Genomic DNA, 18058 nt, shown 5'->3' with positions numbered 1-18058 from the left:
TCTTTTTCCTTTTGAACTTGGGTATTCTCCCATCCCCTCCATGCTCCTCCTCGCTCACCAGGCCCAGTGGGGCTGAACCTCGTATGTTTGCTGGAGGAATTGTAGTTGAGGGGTTATTTTATTTTTTTTCAGCTTTTTTTTGTTTTGTTTTGTTTTGGTGGGGGGGGAGGAAGCAGAATGAAGGGGGTGATGGATGGGTGCACCCCAGGGTGCTGCTTCTCCCTGTAGCCACTTTGAGACAATTTCAAGCTATTCAGGAAAAAAACCAATTAAAATTACACTTTCTTGTAACGCTGTCGGTTTGCCTGTTTTTTTTTCAGCTTATTTATTTATTCTCACCTTCTCCCCCTTCCCTCTCCTCTTTGCCTCTCCTAATCCATGCTCTCCCCTTGTCTCCCCGGCAATTTGTTGGCTTGGATGTGGAGTTGGGATTAGGGGTGGGTGTGGGCTCCGTTTTTTTTCCAGTGAGGTTTTTGGGTTGATTTTCTTTTTGGTTTTTTTGTGGGTTTTTGGGTTGTGTTGTTTGGTTTTTGTTTGATTGTTTTGGGGTTTGTTTTTATTTTCGTTTTGGTTTGGTTTGGGTTTTTTTGGGGGGGTTGTTTATGGTTTTAGGTTGGTTGTTTGGTTTGGTTTGGGTTTTTTTGATTGTTTGGTTGGTTTTTGTTTTTTCTTTTTGCCACAAACCGCTTTACACTGTTTCATTTTTAATAAAGAGAAAAAATAATTAAAAAAATCCAAGAAAAAAGTAAAACAGTGTTTGTTTTTATGCAGTTGAGGGGAAGAACAAAATAAAAGGGAAAATGGAGGAAAAGTAGGGAAATAAAGGGGAAAATAAGGGGAAAAGTAGGGAAATAAAGGGGGAATAGAGGATAAATAGGGAAATAAAATAAATAGAGGCAAACACAGGGGGAATAGACAAAATAGATAAGTAAAGGGGAAACAGAGGAAAGAATCAGGAAAATAAAGTGGAATAGATAAAGGGGAAATAAAGGAAAAATAGGGAAAAGGGGAAATAGAGGAAAGTATCAGGGGAATAAATGGGAATAGACGAAGAAGAGAAATAGAGAAAAAAAAAAGAAAGGCAAAAGACAAATATAGAGAAATAAAGAGAAAAGAGGAATAATGGAGACAAAGTGGGAAAGGAGAAAAAATAGGGAAATAAAGGATAGAAAAAGACAGAGAAATAAAGATGAAATGGAGGAAAAATAGGGGAATAAAAGGGAACATAAGGGAAAAACTGAGAAATAAAGGGGGAACCGAGAAAAACCAGGGAACTGATGTGGGAACCAGCCACAAAATAGAGAAATAAAGGAGAGATGGTGGAAAAAAATAGAGAAATAAAGGTTGTAAAATAGACGTTGAGGGTTGAGGACAAGGCCTGGGGGTGGCAGCAGTGACGGTCGGGGCCATCCTAGGGGATGCTACGGTTCTGTTCTGGCTGTCGGCAACCTCCAAACGGGGCCGTGGCCGTGATTTGATGGGTTTGTAGGTATAATTAATATCACTTTAGGGCCGATAATCTTGCCCGCGGGTGCTGACAGAGGGGGGGTGGCCGTTTTGCAAAGCCCCCTCCCCCCGGGGATGCAGCCGGATCGACCGCGCTCTCCCCAACCCCGCTGCAGCCCCCGGGAGGTGGGGAGGGGGGGTCTGTCCGGATGCTGCGCGACAGGGAGTGGACACGCGATTGTCCCCACCCCAACTGCGAGGACAGCGCGGAGGGCGGCCACCCAGGGGCACAGAGACCGCAGCCGCTCAAACACCACCTGCGGGGGGAGGAGGAAGCTGCACCCCGTTACTGGGGGGGGGTCCCGTGGGCTGGAAGGTGACGGGGGAGTGGGCACCACCCACGGGTGACGGGGACCAAGGGTGAGGGAGCAGCGGCAAAAGTGACTCGTAGCGGTCCCATGGTGTAATGGTTAGCACTCTGGACTTTGAATCCAGCGATCCGAGTTCAAATCTCGGTGGGACCTCGTGAGGCTTTTCCTTCAGGCTGCTAATTTGTTTTTATGAAATAAACCTCTCCTCCCTCACCACAGCGGTAACGCGGCGGGAGGCGACCGCGAAATGGGAGGCGGGCGTGAGGGAACACCAAGTGCGTCTGTCACCCTCCGGGCTCCATTTTGTGCCGAGGAGTTCGTCCCTCCTCCCCCGCCCTCCTCACCCCTTTCATTGCGCAGGCGGTGATTGGGTGTGCGAGCTGACACTCTCATGCCTCCGCGCTGCTATTGGCTGAGAGCTCACTACGCCCCTCCTCCCAGCCGTGTATAGGGGACTCCTTCAGGACGCCTCCGTGGATCCGGGGGTCGCGAGTTCGGGGCGGGCGGTGCGAGGAACGGCTCTGGGGGCCCGGCCCTGCCGTAAGCCGCCATTGAGGCCAGAAGCGCCCCGAATCCCTTAAGCTTAGGGAGTGACGCGAGTTTCCAGCCGTTTTAAGATCGATTAACGACGTCAATCCCCTCCATTCCGGGATATCTGCCCAGATTAGGGGCAGCCTCCGGGGAGCTCCGCTCCTCAGGGCCCTCACGGCCTTGGCTGCTACAAGAAAGACAGAGGCCACGCTGGAGCTCTCGGGTTTATTTAGCGAGAAAGAAGAAAAATCACATTTATTTTTGTCAGGTTTTTGGGCTAGGGAGGGAGGAGGAGGGTGGAGGTGCGGGCTGCAGGGGGGGGATTGGGCCTGAGGAAAAGCCTCTTCCTTGTGTCCTTTCTCTGCCAGGGAACCCCCATCTTGGGGCATCTCTGGTGAGGGAAACCCCCAGGATGAGGTGCTGAGCAGGGCCGATGTGTCCAAGCAATGGAAGGCAGAAAAACTGCTGGAAATGAGGCTGGAAAGCGATTTACCTGCATGCTCAACATTAAGCTGCTCCCAGGCACCTTCTTGGAGCTGTAGCAGCATTGTGGTAGATGATGGGTGGAGGAGGTTTTGTTCCTGCCCCGAGTTTGCAGCCTTTTGGCTTTGCTATGTCTTGAATTTTGCTGTTTTTCCGGGGTGTGTGACCTGTGAGCAGAGCTGGGGGGCTTTGAGGGATGGATTCCCCCCATGTGGGTGATGAGCTAGTAGGAAGCAGAAGTAGGGTGGGGACAAACCTGTGGTAGGGATGGGACCTGAGTGACTTCAAGATGTTTAAAAAAAAATTAAATAAAGATGCAGCTTTCTGTCAGGGGTTGGTGACCTGGAGAAGTTCTGGAGGTTTTTCTCAAAGAGAGAGCATGTAGCTGTAAAGGATTTGAAAAAAACAAAAACAAAAAGCAAGAAGAAACAAGAGCGAAAGAAAACCCCACAAATCTTCCCCAAAGGATCACCCTCCTGAATTCAGAAGTGGGATGTTGTTTTGTTTTGTTTTGCTTTTTGTATCAAGCAAGGGATGAAATTTGTCCCAGAAAATAAGCTGCCCTATGGACCAGGAGGATCATGGCCTGGCATTGCTAGCTGGGGGGCTTGGTGAGTCCCATCTTGCTATTGCCTGAACTTCCTCCAAATCCTCGTGGATGTGGTAGGACAGGACTTTGCATCCCCTCTGCCCATACAGGTGGCCCAGCAGCCCCTTCCCTGACAGCAGCAGCAGAGGAGCTGGTGGTGAAGCAGAGGCAGCTCTGGGAGCCATCAGGGTTGCAGGCAGGACCTGACAGCCCTGTGCTTGCTTTCCCACAGCTGCCAAAGGGAGGAAGTGAGACTGAGAGGCAAGGTGAGGGTTTGAACAAGCTGCCTGGGGTCTTGCTCCTTACCATGCCCTGCCCTGTTAGGTGAAGCCCACACAGCCCTGCTCTGGTCGTCCCCTGGCTCTGGATGCCTGGTGAATGCAAGCTGAGAGCTGCAGGAGTGGTGGCCACTGGCTGGGGGGGATGCAGAAGAATAAAGAGAATAAAACTTCAGTCCCCTGGAAGCCTCAAAGCAGCAGTGAGGGTAGTGCCTTCCTGTGCCAGATGGGGAATCCAAGGCACAAAGAGGCTACAGCTTGAGCAAGGTTTTTCTGCAGGGTTGTGCTGCTTGGAGAAGTCTGAGCCCAACCCCAGCTTTGTGGTTTCAAAGAAAACCCAGTTTGCTGGTGGCTGCTAAAATACAGAAGTTTTGCTCGCAGGAAACCAAATGCAAATCAGGTGTGAGAGCCCAGAAGCACACACTGTGCTGTGGGGATAAATTTTTTTTTATTTTCTTTTTTTGGTCTTTTGCTGGCCCTTGGTTGTGCTATGCTTTGGTCTTTGGTTCTGGACTCCCCTGTGATGAGGTCAGACTACAGGGAAAGGAGGTTCTGACAGTCTTGGCTTGCAGGTGGGAGAATTCCCTGTGCCCAGTGGTGACAACAGGAGGGTGTCAGCTTATTGTACAGCCACCCTTCTCCTTAAAGGGGTTCTTGTCCTCAGGGACTCCTTTCAGCAGTGGGTCCTCACCTGCCATGGACTCGATGTAGTCCTTGAGCTCTTTGGCTGTCTTGGAGACCTGGCAGAGAAGGAAAAGGCTCTGTGTGGGTTATGGCATCAACTCCTCACTGCAGAGCTCATTAGTTGCCTGCCATCCCATCTGTGCAGCTGAGAGAGGGAACTGTGACTGTAAAGATCCCACCCAGGGTGGGGTTGTTCCCAAGAGCATCCCTGAGGTGCTGTGAGCACCTTGCTGGGTGTAGGGCTGCAGCCTCAGAGCTAAGCCCGTTTGCTTCTGCCTGCCCTGGGGGATGAATTTCAGTGGTTCTTTGCAAGCATGCTCAGGGCAGAAAGTTACCCCAAGGAAAGGCTTTTTGGGTGGAAGACTCACCATCTGCCTCTCATTCTTCACCTCCTTCTTCAGCTGATCCAGCTCCATCTTCAGCAGCTCCTTCTCTGTCATGTCCTGAGCCATTTTGGCCTGTAACCCACAGGGAAATTGCCCATTACCAGTGGCCAGCTGAACTGCTGAGGCTCTGTTGCTTCTCCCCTGACATCACTGCAGATGTCTCAGCTACCCCTATGTGAGAGAGGGGCTGATACTAAAAAAAACAACCAACAACCCAACATAGCCCAACCTAGACAGGAGGCACCTTTCAAGCCTCTGCTTGTAACATCTGCTGTCACCAGATTGTTCTTTGCTTATTCTCAGCAGGAGCACCCAGACACAGAAGCAGTTTGAGGGCAGTGGAGGAGGATCAAACCTGTTTTTTAAAGAGGCCTTTGCTACCTCAGACCCTGCTTGCCCAAGGAAAGAGGTGGCCCCTTCAGCTGAGCCCAGAAAAAAAGCCACTACCTTGGCTGGTTTTTTTAAGGAACTAAATATAATACCTATATTTTTTTTGTCTTGTGCCTTCCCCCTGTGGTAAGTTTAAATGTGGATTATGACTCCTTCATGTCTGTAAACTCAGGTTTTTGCAACCAGAGGAAGGCCAGAAGGCTTTTGGGGCTGGGTGGGTTGGAAAAATCCAGCTCTGTTTTAATTTTTCACGAGGGGGAGGTGAGATTCCCTCACAGCTGCCCTGCACTGCTGGGGTCTGTTCCTGTGTTGAAATCTGGGGTTAAAAGCCTGGCCACAACCTTTTGAATTAAAAACAAAACAAAACAAAAAACAAACAAAAAAAAAAAAAAAAAAAAAAAAAAAAAAAAAAAAAAGGAAACATCATGAAGCCAAGTTCCTTGGTTCTGCTTTGGGAGGTCTCAAGCTTGCATGTCCCATTCCCTGATGTTTTTTTGGAGCTGCTCTCCTGGTCTTTGTGCCCAGTGGTCCTCTTCCTACTCTCAGCCGATGGATTTGATGGTCTTTGAGGTCTTTTCCAATCTTGATGACTCTATGAGCCACAGCTGTGCCACCAGCCCCAGAGGAGGTGACATCCAAACTGGGTGGACCTCATGATGCTCTTTGTACCTGGGAGGAGGGAAGCCACTTACCTCAGGGGATGAGGGGCTGCCCCTCTTGGTGGTGGAGATGTTCAGAGATCCATCCAAGAGGAGATGGTGTCTTCTGAGCCTTTGCTCTCTTGCTTCGAGCTTGAGACTTCTTCAGCTCTTCTGGAGGGAGGTGGGGACCAGATGTCTTTGGTCTTTAAGCTGATAATAGACTCAGGAGAATAAACTGGTCAGGTGTTGGGCATTAACCTCAAAGCCCCCTGAGGATAATCTGGGAGGATGAGGAGGAGGGAGGAAGGATGGGGGGGAGGGGGAGGGAGGGAGGGAGGGAGGGAGGGAGGGGAAGTGCTCTGGGGGCACTGGGAAGCCCTTCTTAGGAAGCATTTGTGTCCTAGCTGGTCCAGGATTGTCCCCTGTGAGATTTGGAGGAACTTTGGTGGGGTTGAGGGGATGGACATGAGGGGAGCTGGGGTTGAGAGGACCTCCAGGGGCCGGGAGCAGCTCTCGGTCCTTCAAAGTGTGAGGAGCTGGAGGAAACTCATAATTTCTCTCCTCCTTGTGCTGGGGGGGGGGAGGGGCTCAGGAAGGACCAAGCCCTAACGTGGGTTTTGCTTGTCTTTGGCCACTAAGAAGTCACCAGGGCTGAGGATGGAGCCCGAGAGGTCCCAAGGAAGCTTCTGCAGGAGGAGGAGGAGGAGAGGCTGGAGGGGAATTTCCAAGCTTGGGGAAGTGGAAATTTCCTGCCCCCGGCACAGCCTCACCCGTGGGGATGAGAAGCATCCTTAGCCAAGCACAGAGAGGGACACTCTGTCCCGGGATGGAGTGGGACCACCACAGGGTCACTTGTCACATCCCTCCGTGCCCTGAGCCCTGTGGGCAATGTCACAAGGGGTGCACGGGGCTTTTCCAGGGTGGGGGGACCTGGTGGGGGGACCTGGCTGACCTCCAGGGAATCCCCTTCTCTGGATGAGTCCCACTCATCCCCAAGCCCACCAGGAGTTCCTCCATGGCTGACATCCTTCCCCCTCTCCTCCCTCGCCCCACTGGGCTTGACCACCAGCTGTGGCCAATTGTTTCCCCCCAAGACATCCCCCATGGGGCTGAGGCCAGGCTGGCCCCCTCCCCACTGACCCCTCCGCCCCCGGCTCTGTCCTGAGAACCACGATGAAGGTGAAGGTGGCCCGGGAGGTCCCCACGCCTGCGGGGTGTCCGTCGGGGGGGGGGGACGGACGGGGACACCGCGGCGCCTGCGGGGGCTGCGTCAGCGCCGGCAGCGGCTTCAAAACGCGGTGCGGAAAAGGAGCGGGGAGAAAGTAGGAGCTGAGCCCAGAACCATGGCAGAACTGGAGCAGCTGCAGCTTCGGGACATCCCGGCGGGCCGGCAGGTGCTGCGTGACCACCACGGCAACCTGCACAGGGTGGCCGATTACTGCGAGAGCAGCTACCTGCAGGTGAGGGGGACGGGGACAGCTAGGAACAGATGAGGTGTGGCTTTGGGGCGATGCTGGGGACAGCCCAGGTGACGTGGAGGCTGGTGGGTGACAGTGATGGCTCTGCCCTTGGAGCAGGGACCCTGAGCACCCTTGTTTGCTTGCTACCAACCACTCTTTCGTTCGTTTTTTTTTCCTCGTGCCTCAGTTTCCCCTTTTCTGCTCAGCTCTGCATGGGGTTTGGGATGGAGAGACCCAGAGGGCGGTCCCTGGGTGCTTTGAAGAGCCTGGCTTGGTGGTCTCCCTGGCTCTGAGAGTGTTTCCAACTCCAGGGTGGAGTTGGAAACTCAGCTCCAGTTAGAACCCTGGGAACCCCCCAGTGAGGGTGTCTCTGTGCCACCATTGCTACCCACCCTGCTGGGGCCATTCCTAGCACCTGAGGCCACCATCCCACCACCCCCACCACCTGTGGCCATCATCCCTCCACCCCCACCTCTCCCTGGGGACCTGCCACCACTGGGGGACCTGGCTGTGCCTCCACTGGACCTCATGGTTCCAGGTGAGTTCCTGGTGGTCTAGGCTGGAGCTTAACAGGCATGTGGGGGCTGCATGTGGCCTCTGCCACCCCCCCCACATGGAGCCCTTCAACCCATGGTGATGTCCTGGGGGGGCTCTGCAGCTCCAGATGGCCTTGAGCTGCCACCAGCTTTGCCAGCCTTGGAGGACATGGCCCTGCCACCACCACCAGCCACAGAGGACCCCCCCTGGACCCTGCAGAGCTCCCTGGAGAAAGTCCATGCTCTGGAGCCCTTCTGAGGGAAGCAGCCCCTCCTCAGAACCCCCCACCCACAGCACACACCGAGCTCAGCCTCATCCTGTTCGGCTTTGCCTTGGACCCTGCTCTGCCTTGGCAGCCTCCAGGACACCTCCCCCTCCCCCCCAGGGCTCTCTCCCGCCCCAATATTATTTTTATTTTAATATTTTGCCACTGCTGGTGCAGGGAAGGTTCAGCACCAGGGAGCTGCAGCTCTCCCAGGGCCAAGGAGGTGAGCAGCACCCACCCATGTCCCCAGGGACCCTGCCTGCTGCCCCAAAAGCTTTTGGGATGCAGAGGTGGGGGTGGGAATGTCCCAGGGGGTCCAATCCTGCCCCTCCAGGGTCCCCAAAGGGTCTCCTGCAGAGCATGGCTTGTAGCCTGACCCTGTTCTCCATCCCCATCCGCAACCCCCTCCATCCCCATCCCCAATCCCCCCTATCCCCAACCCTCACCATCCCCATCCCCAATTCTCATCCCCAACTCCTTCCATCCCAAACCATCTCCAACCCCATTCCCTTTTTTCATCAGCCCAAGAAACAAGATGTAGATGCAAGTTGGAGCCATTTCACACCTAGGTTTCTGTGCTGGCTACAACCAACTTGTGTGGCTGCACTCTAGAGATAGCGCTATATGCATTTATTATTATTATTAATTATTATTATTATTGTATTGTTATTATTTATTTTTTTATTTATTATTAATTTCCATGGCTTTAAGTTCCACACAGTTGAATGGGGTCTGGAGGAGGAAGAACAAAGAAGGTGGGGGGGTGAAATAGAGGAGGAACATCTCAGGGCTGCTTTGGTTATTTCCTTACTGCTCAGCTTTGCTGCCAGGGTGTCCAAAGCCACCCTCAGGGGTCGGTAAGGCTGTGGATATATCCAGGAGAAGCCAACACCAGAGAGCAGCAAATGCTTTAGGACACCCCATTGCAGAGTGCAATAAAAAGGGACAATTAATACTGCAGTGGGGTGGAGGGGGAATGGGGGGGACCCAATGGCAGGAGAAATGCTACAGCACCAGCCTCCTGTGGGGAGGTCCATCACCTCTCCAGCAGCTCAGGAGGGAAGTCTACCCCCATGGAGGAGAGTCCAACATGATCCAGCAAACATGGAGGGGTTCCAAGGAATGGGTCGGTGAGGAGGAACCCATCCACCCTATGGGTGAGCAACCTGGGCTGGACAGGTCCCTGCAGGATAGGTTGGAATGAGATGATCTTTAAGGTCCTTTCCAACCCAAACCATTCCATGATTCTATTCTGCCCTGGAAGCAGAGGTTGGAGGTGGAAGGGCAGGTCCTGCAGTTGCTGGGCCCATGCCATGGGTACCTGGGTGGGGATGGGTGCTATGAGAGGTTTTTTTTTTCCAAGGTACAACTTTTCCAAAAGGTTTCCTGTCCTTCACATTGGTTTTTTTTTCCCAGTCAAGTCTTAAGGGACAATGAACTCCATCAGCAGCTGAGCCAAGGATTGCCTCACCCAGATGAAGGGCAAACTGGAGCAGCCTGGGCAGCAGATTTGCCCATAAGAAATTCCCAGTGGCCACCCAAAGAGGCAAGGAGATTCTGAACATCAGGTTCCAGGGACCAGCATGGAGCTCCTGGTGGGGTGAAGCCTGTTAGGAATAGCTCTTGTGAAAAATCACCAAAAATAAAAATAAATGACCATTAATGTTGCCAAACAGCCACACTGGGCAGATGTCCAAGCTGCATAGAGAAGGGTTTGACTCAATGTGGCAGGAGGAGATGGGGGGACCTTGAGAAAGTGCTTTAATCACCAAGGAGAGAGGAGCTAGGAAAGAAAAGCCAGAAAAGCAAAACCCAGGAGAGGGGCTGAGCTGGTAGGGACAGGATGGGACACCTCAAGCTTCTCCTTTCCCAGATGGTTAGGGTAAGCAAGTCTCTTCCCAGCCCCCCTCAACACTTCTTCTTGACGAGCTCCTGGAGATAACAGGCAACTTCTGCAGCTGACTCCCAGGGGACAACAGTGGCCTGGAAGGCTCCAGGTTGCTTCTTCTCCATCTCTTGGGTCATACGGTGCATGGGGTAACCCTTCCTTGGGAAAGCCACATCAGCTGAAGTCAAAGTCCCAGAAGGGCAGAAATCATTAGCGCCATCCCCCACGTAGAAGACCCTCTGGAACTCCACCTCCTCCTGGGCTCTCTCTGCCAGATACTCGGTGAGGATTTGGCGTTTGCACATATTGGCCGGGCAATCAAGGCACTTGTGACTGTGGTAGGGCCCCAAGGTGAAGTAACCCCTCTTGTCAAAGCTGGATGGGTTGCTGAAGATCTTACGGAAGAGGGAGTAGACCCCAGCAGCCCTCAGGCTGCACTCAATGCCGAAGGTGTTGGCATCAGAGATGAGGATGATCTCGAAGAGCTCATGGTTTTTGGAGAGGAACTGGAAGAGCTCTGGCATGCCAGGGGACAAGGGGATGTTCTCATAAATAGTTTTGAAGTCCCCCATCTTCACCCCTTGGTCCCCCAGGTAGGTCAGGACACGCTGCATGTACTCGTTGTAGAAGCCCTCGCGGAAGGTCTGGCGGATGTGGTCTGGAAGGACCTTCCCTGGTGCTGCCCGGAGGATGGAGTCATCACTGTTCTCCTGGATGATGGTCTCATCAAAATCGAAGACAAGGAGGTAGCTGGGAGGCCTGGAGCTGGCCATACCCACACCCTGCCAGGTGAAAGGATGAGGTCCAGCCGTTAGCTCAAGACATGTCATGATGGTGGCCACTAGAGCAATGCTCTTTGGCTACCTCCCAGGTGGCCGTATTAGCCCAGCTAGGGCTTGAGGGGGGGATTAAGTCTCTGCTGCCATACCTCAGCCCGAACACTAAGGAGTTTATTGTGCCTCTAAAGAGATCATTTTGTCATCACTAATCCCGTTCCTGCAGTCAAGGAGGTCACTGGGACAAGCCACAACCACACATGTCCTTCCCCAGGGACACAGGGACAGACTGTGCCTTGAAGTGTTGTGTGCAGAGAGGGTCTTCAGGGGTTGTGTGTGTGTGGGGGGTTGCCCCCTAGGCAGCTCCTGGCCCACCTCTGAACAGGGCTTTGTGTCCCTGCAGACCCCTCTTGCTGCCAGGAAAACATTTTTCAGGTTGATTTTTGCTCCATCATCGTTGGGTTGGGCTCCAGAGGCTCTTGAGGACCCTGGGATAACTCCAAGCAGCTTCCTACCCTGCTCTAAACCTGAATTAAACTCATTTTGGTGCCTCTAAACCCAACCTAAATGGATTTTGGTGCCTCTAAAGCCAAACTGAACCCATTCTGGTGACCCCAGCCCAATCTCCCTGCACTCACCCCAGGTCCTACCACCTCCCAGCTGCTCCCGTGCTGCTGGTAGCCAGAGATTTGCAGGCTGGAGACCTGGTTCCTTCTCTCTGCCTCTGAGAAAAGAGGGGAAAACCCCACTGAGAGAGGCCAAAGGCAGGTGGAGAGTGACACTGACCTTAAACAGGCATGGCAGCCCCACGCCCTCGCAGCACTTTTTCATTTTCAGGACATCCCTCTGCAGGAATCTCGTTGCTTTAGGGCTGCAAACCACAGAGAAGAAGGAGAGGGGGAATTTGGTTAATGGCTTGGGATGTCCCCAGGTGCCACTTTTGGCCAGGGCATGGCTGGGGTCTACGTCCTACAAGTTCAGGACCTTTTGTCCCAGGGATGGAGGAATTAAAGAGTTTAATGCTGCTGATCCCTCTTAATTCCCCCCACCCCAAGCACCCGGGGTCTTTGCTGCCCATGAAAGAAGAAATAAACTCCAGCAACCCATGCCCTGTTCCAAAATTCCCCTGTTCTTCCAGTGCAATTAGTTTGGGGTGTTTCTTTTTAATTTAGCCTGGAAGGAAACCAGGTACCCAAAGAGCTTTGGTGAGGCTGTGCCAATCTGAGCCAAAGAAAAAAAACCCAGGTCATGTTTCCTGAATTTTGCCAACCTCTTGTGGGCATTCCACAAGAGGATTCCAGTGATTTCTTTTTCATGCCAGCAGTTTTTTGGCTGAAGGTGATTTACAGGAGGGGACGGGGGGTTGGGCTGGTTTGAAGCCCAGCATCAAACTATTTTGGGCACCAATGCAATCCATGACTCTGCTAAAAAGAATCAACCACCCCAGGGGTGGCTGAAAGGAGACATGGACATGAGAATGAAATCCTGGCTGGAGTGCTTTTAAAAGGCACTGATTTTTGTCAAACCTTCAAGCCAAATGCTATTTCTTTGTAGAAACACACAGTAAAAGCTGAGGTTTATGTCCAGGCAGCATTTGCAGCCAAATAATGCTACAGCCATCTTGGGGGGGGGGATTAACTCCCAGTTCTCAGGTTCAAAGCAAAGGAAAAGTTAAAACTAAAAATAAATTTAAAATGAAAGTAAGCATAAAGTGCAGGTTGTTTGGGTTTTTTTGTTTGTTTGATTTTTATTTTTTAATTGTATTCTTAAGAGTGGGGAGGAAATAAATAATTTGGGTCTAAGCCTTAAGGAAATGCTGTGGTCCCACAAGGAGAGCCCTGGAGTGGTTGGTGACTCCCATAGACATGGGGCATGATGGGCAGCTCGAAGGGATGATGAGGACACAGGGACCTAACCTGCCTCCCCCCAAAAAAAAAAGGTCCTCTGGACCCAAGATTCTTGCATTTTGCAAAGTAGGGAAGACCAAGGGAAGACTTAGGGGAGACTAAGAGCAAATATTTTGGGCCCAGTTCTGTTCAATATCTTTATTGATGATTTAGATAAGGGGATTGAGTCCATCATCAGCAAGTTTGCAGATGACACTAAGTTGGGGGGGAGTGTGGATCAGCTGAAGGCAGGAGGGCTCTGCAGAGGGACCTGGACAGACTGGAGAGTTGGGCTGATTCCAACGGGATGAGGTTCAACACGGCCAAGTGCCGGGTCCTGCACTTTGGCCACAACAACCCCATGCAGCACTACAGGCTGGGCACAGAGTGGTTGGAGAGCAGCCAGAGAGGGACCTTGGAGTTTGGATTGCCAGGAAGCTGAACATGAGCCAGCAGTGTGCCCAGGTGGCCAAGAAAGCCAATGGCATCCTGGGCTGGATCAGGAACAGCGTGGCCAGCAGGTCCAGGGAAGGGATTCTGCCCCTGTGCTCAGCTCTGGTGAGGCCACAGCTTGAGTCCTGTGTCCAGTTCTTGGCCCCTCAGCTCAGGAAGGAGATTGAGGTGCTGGAGCAGGTCCAAAGGAGGCAACTGGGCTGGTGAAGGGACTGGAGCACAGATCCTATGAGGAGAGGCTGAGGGAGCTGGGGGTGTTGAGGCTGGAGAAGAGGAGGCTCAGGGGAGACCTCATCACTCTCTGCAACTCCCTGAAAGGAGGTTGGAGCCAGGTGGGTTCGGGCTCTTTTCCCAGGCAACTCTCAGCAAGACAAGAGGCCATGGTCTCAAGTTGTGCCAGGGGAGGTTTAGGTTGGAGATTAGAAAGAATTTCTTTATGGAGAGGGTGATCAGACATTGGAAGGGGCTGCCCAGGGAAGTAGTGGATTCTCTGTGTCTGGAGATATTTCAAAAGAGCCTGGATGTGGCACTCAGTGCCATGGGCTGAGAACTGCAGTGGGAGTGGATCAAGGGTTGGACTTGATGATCTCTGAGGTCCCTTCCAACCCAGCCCATTCTATGATTCTATGATATTTGGGATTTGGGGCAGATTAGGTCAAACACAGGTCTGACCAGCAACCTGCATGCAACCTCAAGTCCCTTCAGAGCTTTTCAGCTGAGATTCACTCAACACCTTCCACCTCTCCTGAGTTAATGCTTTCTTGCATACACAAAAAAATTACTTATAAGCACCAGAAAGCCAGTTTGGTCTTTTTTAGCTTATTTTAGCTCTGGATCCTCCAAGAGCTGAGCAGCAGGAGGTCAAAAGCTGCATCCCCCACCCCAATCTGATGGTAATGCCCTCAGTTGAGCTCCTGCTTCCCCTTCCCACCTCTCCTTTGCTTTTCCTGAACCACCATGAGTACCAAAATCCCCATCAGGGCTCAATCCACCTTCTCCCAAAAGCTGGAACCCAAAACCAGTGGCTCTACCAGATTATCCCCAGCACCACCACTGGTCCTGCCTGCAGCCAAGTGCCTCGATGCTGCTTCCCCATCGTGGGGTGGGGGGAAGAGAGGGACCACTGGGTCATTTTCTAAAGGATTTTTAAGGAAAATGATAATTCCTGAAGTCAGTGTGACCAATTGCTGCTTGCAGGATGGGAGCAGCCTGCAGGAGCTGCCTTTGGCTCTCAGCTATCCCTGGATGCAGCCAGGGATGCAACGTGGAGCATTGGTGTGCAAAGAAGAAAAGAAAAAAAATCTAAGTCGGGTTATTCCATGAATAAAAAATAAGTCCAGGATGGGAACATCTTACCACCAACTTTTGGAGGCTGCCAGGCAAATCCCATCCTTCCCCCAGGGGCTCTTTTGTCAGCAGTCCCATCAAATCCCAGTGCAGAGAGGGAAAAGAAAAAATACCCAGCAAATCTCCGAGCCTCGAATTCCCCCTCTTAAATCCAACCAGGAGCTGGCAGTGCCTGTGGACACCACAGTGCTGGCTGCGTGGGATGGAGCAGCTGGGGAGACATTAATCCCTGTGGAACTGTGTCCCTGCTCCTGGCAGAGCTCTTTCTGTGCAGGGCTGACTCACCCACTGTCCAATCACCCTCTGCAAAAAAATAAAACCAAAACACAAAACAAAACCAAGGGGACTCCCTCCAGAAGGGAAAAAATCCTGGTTGTCAAGACAGAAAATAAAACAGGTATTTGCTTATTAATCATGCAGCAAAAAGGCTTTATCACAGCCAGTTTTGGAGAAGGGTAAAAATCTCTCTGGTAGAAGCAGCAAAAAGAATTGCTTAAGGATGCTTATTTCCAAAATTCTGATGTTTTCTTCCCCTCTGGCAACACCTCCAGCCATAGTTGGATGCTTCTGCCCTGAAAGGGCTCAGGCAAGGAAGGTGAAGCTTTTGAGTGGGTTTTAATACTCTGGCACCCTCTGCTCTTGGCTAGATTTAACATTTTTTAGCCTTAAAAAAAACATTTGGTGTTTTTGGTGTGGACAGCAGAGTTGGTTTGTTTTTTTTTTTTAATTTTAACTTAACCCAACCACTGACCTTTGGCAAAGTTGTTTGTCCACCCACCAAGACAGCATTAAGGACAAAAATGAGAGGACAGAGAAAGCCCTGAGAGCAAAGGAGGCAAAAAACCCCCTTAAACCTCCCTCCCCACCAACGTCGGGCACATCATGGGAGAATTTCACAGCTCCTGGAATCAAACCCAACCCTCTCCCATCCCTGGTGGTTCACACAGCTCCCAGAAATAAAGCAAAGGGGTAAAAAAAAAACAAACAACAAACCCAACAAAATGAGAAAAAAAGAAACAAAAAAATTAATAAACATCAGAAATCAATACACCCAACAATATTAACATCAATTAACAAACCCAAGCAGATAAAAAAAAAAACACAAATCACTCCTCAGCAGGGCTCGGAGAGGTTTCTTGGGCACCTCGAGGTGCCACCTCCACTCCCTTCTTCTGCCCCACGGTTTCACCCCAACTCCCCCCGGCACGGGGGGGCGGGATATGGGACCCCCGAGCCCCCCCACTCTGGGTCACCACCCCATGCACCTCAGCTGATGGGGAATCTTCCATATTTTTAATTTCCTGGTATTTATTTTTCTTGCCGCCTGCCCGGGAGCTGCCGGAGCGCTCAGCTCTGCAACATGAAACAAAAATACCAGAAAGCCCCAAACAGGTGGGTTTGGCCCTAAAACGCTGCGGGGTAGGATTGGAGGCTGATTCGGGGGAATCTAAAATTGGATCCCAGGTTCCGGAGCCTCGGTGGCAGGTCCCGATAGAGCCGGAACCCACAAGAGCTGCTGTGCCTCCGGTACCGGCACGGCCCAGCCCCCGGAGCAGAATCTCGGGGGTGCAGAACCCGCTCCTCGGGTCCTCCCGGTACCGGTGAGAGCCGCAACGAGGCTGACACAAGCACGACCAGTGTTTGGAGGTACCTCCCGGTACCGGCACCAGCTGCACTGGCTCTCCAAGAGTCTGACTAGGTGGGGACCCTCCGGTAACGGCGGCACCAGCTTACCGGATCCCTCAGGGTCTCACCGGATCGGCACGTCCCGGTACCGGCACAAGCCACCCCAGTCCCCCCAGGTCCCTACCGGAGAAGCACCTCTCGGTACCGGCACCAGCAACCGCGACCACCGGAGCTCCCAGCGGGCGGGCACCTACCGGTACCGCCGCCAGCCTTACGGGACCGGTATATCCCGGTGCCCAAACCCAGTACACTAGTCCTCAGAGCCTCCTGGCAGGTCAGCACCTCCCGGTACCTCCCCAGTTCAGCCTCACACCCCTGGAGCCTCCTTACCGGGTCAGAATCTCCCGGGAGAGCCCGGTACGGAGGGGTCTCGACCTTGAACGGGGACGCCGGGCAGTGTAAAGGGGGGGACTGAAACGTAGGGGGGAGGTTGCCTCGGCCCTGAAGGGGGAAGGGGCACCGGCGTTCTCGTTCGGCGGGGCCGGTGCCACTGCCCGCGGTTGCCGCCAGCGCGGCCCCTTTAAGGCGACGGAACCAGAGCCGCGGCGCCACTCGGCGGAACAACCGCAGTCCCCTCACGTCACCGCCCGCTCAGCCAATGGCAGCGGCCGCAGCGCGCAGCAAAGGGGTGGAGCCAAACTTAGACCACGCCCCCATCGCGGAGGGTAGGGGGGGAAGCGCGGAACCCTGCGGGGTTCTTCCCCCCCCCCCCGAACTCCCCGGTTATAACGCGGTAGCTCCTAGAAGTTGCCAAAGCAACAAACCTCGTTTTAGACATTGTGGGGAAATTTTGCCCTAATCCAAGGGGTGAGACCCCCGAGCCAAGGGGGTGCAGGGGGTGCTGAGCAACAAAAAAAACCCAACACAAATACTCGCCAAAAATACAGCCGAGGGGACAGCAATCCCTCACCCGCCCACCCTCCAGGAGCCCAGAGCCACAGTCCCCCGGGTGAAGTAAGCCGGGGACAGGGTGGGGGTGAGGGGGCTGCTAAGACTAACTTTTGGATGCCAAGGCTAATTTTAGGTCCCCGGGACACCAAATTGCAGGGTGCCCAGCCAGGCACACAAGGAGGGCAGTCCCAGCAAGGTTGTCCGCACCCCAAAAAAACCCCAACCCTCCCTTGGCCTCCGGGTGGTATCTGTGGCTTTGCAGAGTTGTCTTCTGTCCTGGAGTCGCCTGTGATAATGAAAAGAAAAAAAAACAAACAGTTTCTTCAAAGCTGAAGGGTGTGGGCAGGGAGGAGACACCGCAGCTTGGCTTTCAAAACATGTAGTTAAGAGCCCACCAGAGCTTGGGTTTTGTCTCGCTTTGTAATTAAACATGGCTAGGAATGGAAGGAGGCGAACAAAATGCCAAAAGTCTGCAAAAAACAAATTTTGTGCTGTCTCCATGGGCTGGATGAGGGCTGCCCATCCCTGTGCTGCCTGCTCCATGGAATGCCACGTTGCCCTCAATTCTCTCCGTTTTTCCCTATTTTGGAAAAATTCAGTTGCAGAGCATTTCTGCAACCAGCCTCGGGCTATTCCAACACTTTTCCTAACAGCCCTTTGCTCCTGGTTGTCCCAGCACACCGAGCTGTCCCTCCCTGCAGCCACCAACCTCTCCTGGGACACAACCCTGCTTTATCAAGGCAATATTTTATCATCTATTTAGTCTTGAGACATTCTGGCTTTTCTTTTTTAATTTTTTCTCTGCAGAGCACCCTCACCCCCACTCCCCTCAGTTGCCTCCAAACCTCGTGGGGGTTTTGCTGTTTCTCCTTTCATGTTCTCCCCCTTTTTGGGATTGCATCAGCTCCTGTTGACACCAGAGATGGCATTGAAAGAGATCTGGCAGCAGGGACACAAGTTAAGTGGGAAACAAACAAACAAACTTACAAAAGTAAATTCTGCTTTCTTTCCTTCTCTCTGAAAGGCAGCGGAGTGAAGATCATTCAGCCATCCCAGATGAAGGAGTTTGG

General features: G+C 52.6%; 2 protein-coding genes and 1 non-coding gene across 4 annotated transcripts; 1 reads left to right on the top strand and 2 right to left on the bottom strand.

Annotated features, from left to right (window-relative positions):
• Positions 1-1898: 1898 nt before the first annotated feature.
• On the top strand, positions 1899-1970 carry TRNAQ-UUG. Its single transcript has one exon. It is a non-coding gene; the product is annotated as a tRNA-Gln (tRNA).
• Positions 1971-4203: 2233 nt separating this feature from the next.
• Positions 4204-5987, bottom strand: GNGT2 (G protein subunit gamma transducin 2). Its single transcript, XM_008499966.2, has 3 exons — positions 5851-5987; positions 4751-4840; positions 4204-4438 (listed from the first exon to the last, which is right to left on the bottom strand). Exons 2-3 carry the CDS (start codon positions 4832-4834, stop codon positions 4313-4315), a joined length of 210 nt encoding a protein of 69 aa, XP_008498188.1. The 5' UTR covers positions 4835-4840; positions 5851-5987; the 3' UTR covers positions 4204-4312.
• A 3476-nt stretch (positions 5988-9463) lies between these two features.
• On the bottom strand, positions 9464-16664 carry PHOSPHO1 (phosphoethanolamine/phosphocholine phosphatase 1). Of its 2 annotated transcripts, none has more exons than XM_008499955.2 (3): positions 16428-16664; positions 11512-11596; positions 9464-10731 (listed from the first exon to the last, which is right to left on the bottom strand). In XM_008499955.2, exons 2-3 carry the CDS (start codon positions 11554-11556, stop codon positions 9970-9972), a joined length of 807 nt encoding a protein of 268 aa, XP_008498177.1. In that variant the 5' UTR covers positions 11557-11596; positions 16428-16664; the 3' UTR covers positions 9464-9969. The 2 variants fall into 2 exon arrangements, with proteins under 2 accessions (XP_008498177.1, XP_030321905.1); XM_030466045.1 differs by lacking the exon at positions 16428-16664 and adding an exon at positions 14421-14653.
• Between the last annotated feature and the right edge of the window lie 1394 nt (positions 16665-18058).

Source organism: Calypte anna, chromosome 27 (assembly GCF_003957555.1).
Source record: "Calypte anna isolate BGI_N300 chromosome 27, bCalAnn1_v1.p, whole genome shotgun sequence".
NCBI lineage: Eukaryota > Metazoa > Chordata > Aves > Apodiformes > Trochilidae > Calypte > Calypte anna.
The sequence above is the reverse complement of the archived record's forward strand: the minus strand, read 5'-3'. Positions and strand labels throughout refer to the sequence as shown.

Coding starts and splice junctions, on each gene's coding strand:
- PHOSPHO1 (XM_008499955.2), bottom strand. CDS start 11,556: ATGAAAAAGTGCTGCGAGGGCGTGGGGCTGCCATGCCTGTTTAAG. Junction 10,732..11,511: donor GGCTGCCATGCCTGTTTAAG/GTCAGTGTCACT, acceptor TTCACCTGGCAG/GGTGTGGGTATGGCCAGCTC.
- GNGT2 (XM_008499966.2), bottom strand. CDS start 4,834: ATGGCTCAGGACATGACAGAGAAGGAGCTGCTGAAGATGGAGCTGGAT. Junction 4,439..4,750: donor TGAAGAATGAGAGGCAGATG/GTGAGTCTTCCA, acceptor CTTCTCTGCCAG/GTCTCCAAGACAGCCAAAGA.